General features: G+C 40.2%; 1 protein-coding gene across 1 annotated transcript; it reads right to left on the bottom strand.

Annotated features, from left to right (window-relative positions):
- Positions 1–3,377: 3,377 nt before the first annotated feature.
- Positions 3,378–9,534, bottom strand: OIP5 (Opa interacting protein 5). The gene is made up of 5 exons (XM_050897761.1): positions 9,243–9,534; positions 8,889–8,955; positions 7,788–7,910; positions 7,145–7,226; positions 3,378–5,753 (listed from the first exon to the last, which is right to left on the bottom strand). Exons 1-5 carry the CDS (start codon positions 9,532–9,534, stop codon positions 5,598–5,600), a joined length of 720 nt encoding a protein of 239 aa, XP_050753718.1. The 3' UTR covers positions 3,378–5,597.
- Between the last annotated feature and the right edge of the window lie 17 nt (positions 9,535–9,551).

The following is a 9,551-nucleotide window of genomic DNA, read 5'->3' on the forward strand; positions in this document are numbered from 1 at the left end:
TTACCAGTAAATTCAGATATGCATTTATACATAATGAAGCAATAGGAATTAATATACCAATAGCTTGAACTTCCTGCTTTGATTCTCAAATTTTGTTTTTTTAGAGAATGTGCTGCCTCTGTAGAGAAAGGGGCAGAATGTATAGATAGGGACAGAAGCATGGCACCAAAACTGTAAATCAGGAACCAGAATCAGCAGAACTCGCCTTTATAACCTCTTGTCTGGTTCATATTAGTGCCCTGAGCATGTAAAAAGCAGGGCATGAACTAAGCATGTTTAGGGGCGAGATGAGGTTTCTCACCTGCTGCAGCTGTAGCAAGGAAAAGGGTGCAGAGTTTCTTACAAGGTGCAGGGGGGAGCAACTGGTGGAAAAAAAAAACCACAAAACACCACAAAAAAACAAGTAATGGAAACCACAGACTCAAATTGAGTGTAGTATTTGCCAGACAGTAGGTAATAAGCTTGGGTGTGGTGAGAGAAATTATTTGGAGAAGACTGAAATTAATAAGCACAGTACATATATTTCAGGTGTTGAATAGCTTTTTAATAGACAGTATTTTCAGGTAACTCTCTAGCCACATAGGCAGCTGTACTGAAGCATACTGGTACCAGCCAGCAATAATGGCACCTGCAGGAATGAACCTGAAAATACTGGTAATCTTGTATATTTTTTAAGTTCTTTAAAGAGATTTTTAAAAACAGAAAATGAGATTTGATCACTAAAGGTCTTTATCTTCTGCAACACAGGTTGCAATAGTCTTTTTTCTTTATTTCACTTATTAAATAAAAGGGAATTTGGGTGCCATCTTTCTGTAAACTTTTAGTGTGTTCTCTGTAATATTTCCCAAGTCTTTTAGTGGATAATGCAGTGAATTTCTGCTGGCAGTTTGAAAGTAACATAGAACGTGGGGCATAGCCTACGTCACTAATACTTTCTGAAGTTTAAACTTATATTCAAACGTGTAGAATACTAGCTTGTTACTGCAGAATTCCATACTTCTAGCTTAGCTTAATTTTGTAGGTGGGCTTAACTTGTGCAGAACACTTCTCCATGTACAGAGGCTCAGTCCTCTTTCTTAAATAGAAAGAGGAAGTGTCTTGGAGGAAGAAATTGTGTGTCAAGTTAACTCCTGTTCATACTTCATAGCCAACCATCCATAAAGCACCATGATTTGGGTTTAGAATGGGGGTTGTGTTTTTTCTCATGAATGCTCTTTCTAGATATACAAGAATTGCCAAGTGAAGATAGGAATATTATAAGAGAAGATAACTATTTTATAGTATCAGAAGTTAGACTAAATGAAATCCTTTCAGCCAACTTCTTCAAGCAAAAAGGGAATTTGTAAAACAAGTTTAGCCCAGCAGTTAATCACGGTCACCTAATTCTTAGTGGGTATTCTTTAGAACACTTCGCATGGTTTTAAACCCTGTTAAATACATTTTCTTTTGTGTGATCAGTAAGCAGTTGTATCCTTTGTTAATGCTTATTCCCTTCAATATAAAACTTGGGGAATAAACAACTTTAGGATGTCAGTGAAGATATCCTTTTGAAAAGTATGGTATAACAGCAAAGGAGAAGTATTAGTTATAGATTCTTAAACATTACCTTAGTACTTAAAAAAACAGGCTAGAAAATACTTCTTGTACTGAACTTCTGATGGCATGCTCACATGGATTAGTGGAGGAAATTATTGGTGTCACTAGGAACTATGTACTCCCATTACGCACATGTTTTACATGGTGACAGTGAAAGAATGTCTCCCTGCAAATTCTGATGTTTTTCCAAAAGGCAGCTTGCTTTTATATCTATGCATCTTTGAGGATTTCAAGATAAGATTTTATTCTTTTGACACTGTAAAGAGGAACTGTTTAAAAATGAACTTGGAAACTCTGCACCTGTATACAAATTTTTTTAGCAATAAAGCAGCACAGGCTGAGAATGCACTAAAACTGGATGTGTCATTTGTTCAGAAGACAAATTAACCAACTTACTATACACTACACTCCACTTCCGAGATGCGTGTGTACTTGCTGTACCTTTGTCAAAACTTAACAATTTGAGCTAAACTCATATATGCTGGATATCTGCTTTGGGTCCAGCTGTTCCAGTGGACTTCAGGCACAAGAACCTCTGACTTCCTGGAAGGCAACTAAAGAAAAATTGTTACTCCACTCATACTAGGATGGACAACTTATCAGATAAAAGCTTCAAGGGTTATTTTAGACGGTAGCAGAAAGTTTCTGCTGCTTGTATAGATTGCCTAAAAGTAATAAGCCCTTCAGAAAACTGTTTCATATACATGGATTGTTTTGGCAACTACATTTCTGAAAAATTCCTTCTGTGCTTGGCATATCACAACCCACAGTTGTAGTTGCTGCTGTAAGCAGTTTTGGGGAGTGCTGTAATGCAGCAGCACGACACCACCTCACGAGGACTGTGCTGAAGAAGCCATGGCTCCTAACCCTGCTACAAGCTTTCCAAAACCCATTATGGATTGCTAACCCTTTATGCTAGCTTATAGAAGATTCACAGTATGATTGTTACTTCAGTAGCCTGTTCAACCACCTTAATTTGTTTCATTTTCTAGTTGTTTTTGTCTTGAGATTCCAGAGAGGACAGCTGTTGGTTAGCTAACATAAGAAGGCCTGACCTTGAGACTTGCTTTCTAAGTGGTTGGTATTGATTTAAATAGAGAATCCATCCTGTCCAAGCCAGACTGGCCCTGGCTGCACTTAAAGCTAGAACACATCTCTCAAGATGCCTAGTTAGAGGAGATTAGATTCTACACTAGAATAAGAAAAACAATTATTCACTGATCAATTGTAGATTAAGAGGAATTTGAATCTGGGACAGGCTGTGGGATCAAACACTGAATCTTTCAGGAATAAAAGTTTGTAAGTGTCACTTAAATCAAAATGCACCCATAGGTTTAAGTTGATATCTCAGTAAATGTTCATCTCAAATTACTGAAGAGAATGCATTTAGTGTGGCTTGCTTCTTAAAACAGAATTTACTTAGAATGCTGTACTGCTGTGAGTCTCAGCAGGTACATCAGGCAATAGTCAGTGCCAAGAAAACACATCATTTGACAAATAGACATGAAGGACCACAGCTTGACTGAACAGAGCGGAGGCCCTCCCAGTTCCAAAGAGTAAAGAAATGTAGTTTAAAAATTTACCAGCTATTATTTAGGACATTATTTGTTTAAATTCATGCGAAGTAATGTAATATGAGGAACCATTCATTTAACGCTTCATAATGAACCAGGACCCAAGCAAGATAAACTGATGTTTTTTTTCTGCAGACGTAATCTAAGGAAAAGAAGTAGGCTTATGACTCACATGATATTATCAGTGATCTGCACTATATATATTTCTGAATTTCAGCTTTTTTTATTTAAAAAAGTTTCTTCTTTACAACTGTAAAGATAATATAAAAAAAATGTAACTGACAAATTTCCTTTTAGGGGTGGACACTTAGCTAAATGAAGCAAGACCATTTAGCACTATTTACACAGTATAGATATAAAGTATATAGCAAGAAACAGTCTTAATGCAGAAACCAGAATGAAAGGGCAAGAGTGAGTAGTCCCGTTATCAATCATGTTTCTCAGACTGATGCAACAACAAAAGGGCTGTCACTTAGAAAGTAACACAAAGGTGAAGTAATACAATGGAAAACATTTACCTGAGATGGGGAGATGCTTGCACAAAATGAGCTTAGTCACAAGACCCCAATTAAAGACCAACAGGCCCTTAAACATAATGCAGAAGTCACTGCACAACTTTAAAATGAAATAATCAAATACAGCTAATCAAAACTTTACATGCATATACAGTGACAACTGTTAAGAACAACCTTCCAGTTAAGGTTTAAGGATAGAGCTCATTTTAGAGAAGATAACATTTATCATTACAGGCAATGAAACAGATCTTACAAGAGTGTAACATTTACTTCAAGTAGTTACTTTTGGTATCCTGAATTCAGCTGTCATTGAAAAGCACTGTATTTTTGCACTTACGCCTGTCAAATTTGTAAAACATAAACAACAAAAATAATTTAGATAGCATATAGTATTAGAATTTAACAGAGAGCATCCCTCCTCTCCCTGCAGAATGGTTGTTGATATTCTACATTGTTGCTTAATCAGAATGAACTGAGACAACCTGGAACTCTTAATCAAAAAGCAGCACAGTGAACATTAGCAATAGCATAAGTACCAGCTGCCCACCTAAAGCCTCTGAGGTGCCTTGCAGTGAGTTTTGTCCCCTCTGCTCCAAGCCCATTACAAGAGGTATTTTACAAATAAAACAATTATGACCATGAAATACAGGGAGTACTGGCATCAGAAGCAACGGGGGGTGCAATCTGCCAATCATATATAGAAGCAGAAGTAAGGGAATGGCAAATTGCATGACTGGAATTAAGGTGATCAAGTAAATACAATCCTCTCTAGACTACTACAGACAACTACTAAACTTTATGGAAGGTTTAAAACATCAGCGCTTTAGGCAGCAAAAGGGAGAGGAAAAGGACCCTTAACCTTCCAACTAACAAGAATTATGAATAAAGATACTCTGTCCCAATAACAAGGGGTAAGTAGTGTTCTTTCTTTTCCATCAAATTACTTTCTAGATGTTTGGAAAGAAGCAGAACCCATTCAAAACAGAGAGAATGCCAATGAGTACCCATTAAGTATTTTTTATGAAACATCTTGACTGGCTAAGTGAAGGCAGCAGGCAGATTATCACAATTTCAGCAGAGTAGTGTTCCCACGATTGAGCAGAAGACTGTTCCTTGGTTTCACAGCTTCAGCCCCAGAAAGAAATGCTCAAATCTGTTAAAGGCAGTTGCTCACAGCCTAAGCTTCATGGAGCTGCCAGAACTTGACTCAGTCCTGTGCAGCCATGGGGCTACACTTCCATAGGACTTGGCAGGCATGTGGGTTGCCCCTGAATTTGAAATGTAAAACCTTGTGCTCCACCCAGCATTGTGCCATCCAGATTCATGCACTAAGCACACTGTGCAGCTTCTATGACATGCTAGCTTGTGCCTTTTGCAGGCCGCACACACAAGCAAATCCAAAAGAACTGATCAGGAGGCCATTTAGCAGTGCTTCACATACCAGATGTGGCTAATGAGCCACTTGACCAACAGCTAGCTGCCATTAACACTGTATCTATATGAAAAGGTAGGACAAGAACTTCAGATCTCTGTAAGAACGTTCAATTTATAATAGCTCCTCTTGAATATCATCTTGTTAGTATGTTTTGTGTAGTTCCAGAAACCTGTTTGTAGTATTTCAAAGGCTGTTTTCCCCCCTGAAGTCGTTAGAGAGAATCAAAGTCTAGTTATACTGTCTCAGTGAGTGATGTGCTGCATGGGTGAGCTATTCATTTTTCCACGTATAACTTCAGTATGTCAGATTTTCAGGTGTTCCCCTTAGATTAAAGGGATGCACTTAAGCATCGGTTCCTTCCATACACAGATAAAGTGACAGATCAACACTCAAACCTGTTCTGGTGCATTATTTCATCATAATAAACTCAGCAGAGATGCAGAAACAACTCCAGCAGTTCTTGAAAATGGCATCTTACTAGTTGACTCTGACTATTGCATATCCTGGCAGTAAGCCAACTGCATCTGATGCAGAGCTTCGCCTTTCTGCCATATTATTCTTTTGTTCCAGTTCCTCCAGCTTCTTTATCAGCAATTCTATGCGAATGTGGGCCTCCACAAGCTTTTCTTTCAGCTAGGAAAAAAGAGAAATAAGAGTATTAAAACTAGAGAAAAACATCCTAACACTGGATCTTTGAATGATCTGCACCCCACTTCCGGTGGCTAAAGAGCAGCTGACTTTCAAGATGGAAAATTATACTGGGCTTTAATTTCTATACTGCATGTCTAGTACAGCCAAAACTGGCACCCAAATCAGAGGCCTCCGCTACAAAGAGATAGATGAATGTGTGCCAGCATAACCCCTTTCAGAGGTGTATGGAAATACTCTACTTAAGGAGACAGAGTTGCTGGAGCCTTACTACAATCAATCCAATCTTTCCTACTAAACTCATTACAAATTTTTACAGAGCCAGAGACCTTCTTTGACAATATCTGGACAGACTGTTTCATCATTAGCTTAGGAACACATGTGGACAGTCCCTCAAAAATGCCATTTCCAGAGTCTGGGGTTTAAGTTAACACATCTAAAGCACAAGAGTAAAATCCTGCTGACATTATGTCTCAAAAAGCAAAGACCAGATTCTTGCACTTGTTCTAGTCAACAAGCAAACTCTCCACAGTCACATAATTTGTGTTTGCAATGAAGTACTACCATTTTTTTACTTCAGAAAAATGTGTCTCAACTTTAGAAGTCTTGCCTGGATAAGGTTTTTGCATTTTAGCCTCACTTGACCTGTAAAAACACTCTGATCTTATGGTAAGACACTGGAAGATGACTTTAAAGAGGACAAAACTTAAGAAATGTCATGGGCCCATTTCCATGCTTAGAACAGAAACTACAAGAAGAAAAAGTAAGGAACAAGTAAGCACATAAAACTAGATACACTGGCTCTCTCCTACACACAATAACTTTGAGTAAATTTTCTGTCCCATAGCTAAGTTAACTAACCAAGTTACAGAAAAGAACATCCAATTTAAACACCAAAAAAGGAGGGAGGTTCTAGTGTTGTCTCTGAAACGACAAATAAATACTGCCATGCTGTTTTGAGCTTACGTAACCATAAATACAACTGTGCTAGAATCACTTTCAAATAAACAAATTGCTTTTTTAGAAATTCTTCAGCAAGGACTTATCAATTCTACGGACAACACAAGTAGCAATACTTCGGCGAAGTCTGTCTAAACGATTCTTGGTTTTTTTTCTTTTCAAAGTATAGAGAGAAAAGGATAACACACTTTTGCCAGAAAATTAGCTAGAACTGGATATCTTTTGCAGATAAGTGGTTCTAGAAAATGTTTTGCATGTCTCACACATTTAAGTCAGTCACTGTATTTTAAGTCAGTATTTTCTCCATCTTATGCACTTAAAAAGAAAAAGTCATTGTATCAATATTTTTGGACCAATATCCAAAAATATCAGCATTTTTAAAAGATTTTCCATACAAATTAATGTAGAAACATTACTTCCCGCAGTTGTTCCTTTAAGGTCACATCAGGAAAATCCACCTTAGAAGCTTCTATTATCATTTGGTTTTTTAAGAGATAACTGGAAAACAAAAGGGGAAAGGGGGAAAAAAAAAAACCCAAACAAACAAACATAGAAAAACAGTTAAAAACCCCATAGTTGCATTCATTGTTTAGACAGGTTATTTAAAATGATTTTAAAGCAGATACAAAGTTGTTGTCAAAAGTAGTCAATATGAAAATATTAAAAACATAACAATGGTTTTACTTTGAAATCATAAGATCCTCTCATCACCAGCTATAAGTAATATACAGCTTCTATAGCCAAGTCCTCAATCTATCATGGAACTACTTTGATATCTTACATTAGCTAAGCGAATCTGGAACTGAAAGAGATTTCAGTATTGCAAATAACTAAATTTAAACCTTGACATTACATGAGGACACTCAAGAAGCGCAAGGCAAATCAAATGGAGTCACGCCAACACAAACAATTTAAACATGGAAGATATTAAAATCCCACATCAATGCGCTCAGTTAAAAGTAAAGCCGCTTTTGTTAGCTGTAGATTAGTCTGATACCCTGTTGTAATAGCTTTCAAATTCCTGTGAAATCATTGACCATAAGAATACTGTATACTCACCAGAGGATGCTGTCCTTGAAGAAACAGAAGAAGCCTCGGAGATATGCCAGGTCACTGGAGGCAGAATAAAGAATGAAGCCCACGATCAAGCCACATGACCGACAGGATAATGCCTTGTAAGCACTAAAAGGAGAAAGTAAAAAATATTATTAAACAGAAGCTTCTGAAACCATAGATACTGCATGCTTGTCAGAGGACATCAAATCTTCAGTTCTATCAGGACAGCAAAACAAGACATAATAATGCTTTCTCCTTAAAGAAATAACACATACAAAGAGAACATGAACATAAAAAGTTGGGCATGTTGTGCAAGAAATAATCTCTGTAATAAGTGAAGTTGCAATTAAGGAAGGAAATACATGTCTTATTATCACAGAGTGGTTTAGGCTATACTTAAACATGATTTAACTGGTAAAACAATGCCTGTGCCAGGTCATAGATGTGAAATTTCCTCCTGATAAAACAGATTATTGCCTCATGCAGAGAGACAAAAAAAAAAGAAAAAAAAAGGCAAGTCTTATATTTAAAAAGTTCCCAGGCCTTGTAGTTTGTAAAGTAGCCTTTACATATCATTTAAACCAACTACTGGTTCTGTAAGTCTCAGGTGATATTTACATCCTTCCCGTCAGACTAATCCCAGAGTTATCAAACCTGTTGCTAACTGTAGGCTCGTGAATAGAGCAGCGGAAGTTACTCATTTTCAGTACAAAAAAACCCTAAAACCCCAAAGAGAGGTGCTTTAATTTAGGTAATAGACCTTTTAGGGAAGGAGCAGAAGAAAGAGACCTAAAGGCTAGGCTGTCTTTTGCTGCATTGCTCAAATGTTCCTCTCCACCAACAAAAGATTAGAGCAGCAAAACTTGTGATTTTGACAAAAATGAAAGCTACACACCTACAAAAGGTTTCTCCATCCGAAATGACGAAGCACGGGTACAAAAAGCACTTCGGAGTTTACCAAGCCCATAAGAAACTCCAGCGCACAAGTCAAAGGAGCTCCTGGCTCCCAGCTTTGCAGAAGCCCGTTTTTGCCCACGCAGTTTACCGCGGCCGGTGTTCCCGGCAGGCGCGATGCCAAAAGCAAGAACCAGGTGAGCTACGCACCATCCCAGGAGGGGTCCCTCGAGGCCGATCATGAGCGAATCCTCCCAGGCCACATCGTTTGTAACTTCTGAGAAGAAAGAGAGACCCGCTGAAAACGAGACCTCCCCCAGATCAACCCCATCCCGGCCGCCCCCCACGGGCCCGAGACGCGCGCAAGGCAGCGGCGCGCCCTCCCACCCCGCGCCCTCAGGGCACCCAACGCGAAGCCCAGCCCAGACCCCCAGGGCCGGGGGAAGGTCGGCGGCCCTCCGGGGGCGGGGGGGGCAGCACGGACTCGGTCCCCCGCCCTCCCCGCGGGGCCCAGCCACGCACAGCCCCCCCCCGCCGCCCCGAGGCCGCCAGGCGGGCACTGACTGAAGCAGACGAGGAGGCCGAGCCGCCGCTTCTCCTGCGCGCACAGGTGCAGCGAGTCCCCCAGCACCGCCCAGCAGCCGCGGCACTGGAACATGGCGCACTCCTCCGGCAGCGGCCCCCGCCGCCGCGGTGGCGACGCCGCCCCTGCGGCCGGCGACGAGGAAGGCGGCAAGGAAGACGGCGACCGCGAGACCCATGCGGCAGCGGCGTGCGACGACGGCCACTCCACAGTGATGGTCCCGCCGAGCTGCGGGTCCTGCAACAGCTCCTGCAGCTGCCGGCGCACCGCCATCTTCTCCCGCCCCGCGT

This window comes from Gymnogyps californianus, chromosome 5, assembly GCF_018139145.2.
Source record: "Gymnogyps californianus isolate 813 chromosome 5, ASM1813914v2, whole genome shotgun sequence".
NCBI classification, from domain to species: Eukaryota; Metazoa; Chordata; class Aves; order Accipitriformes; family Cathartidae; genus Gymnogyps; species Gymnogyps californianus.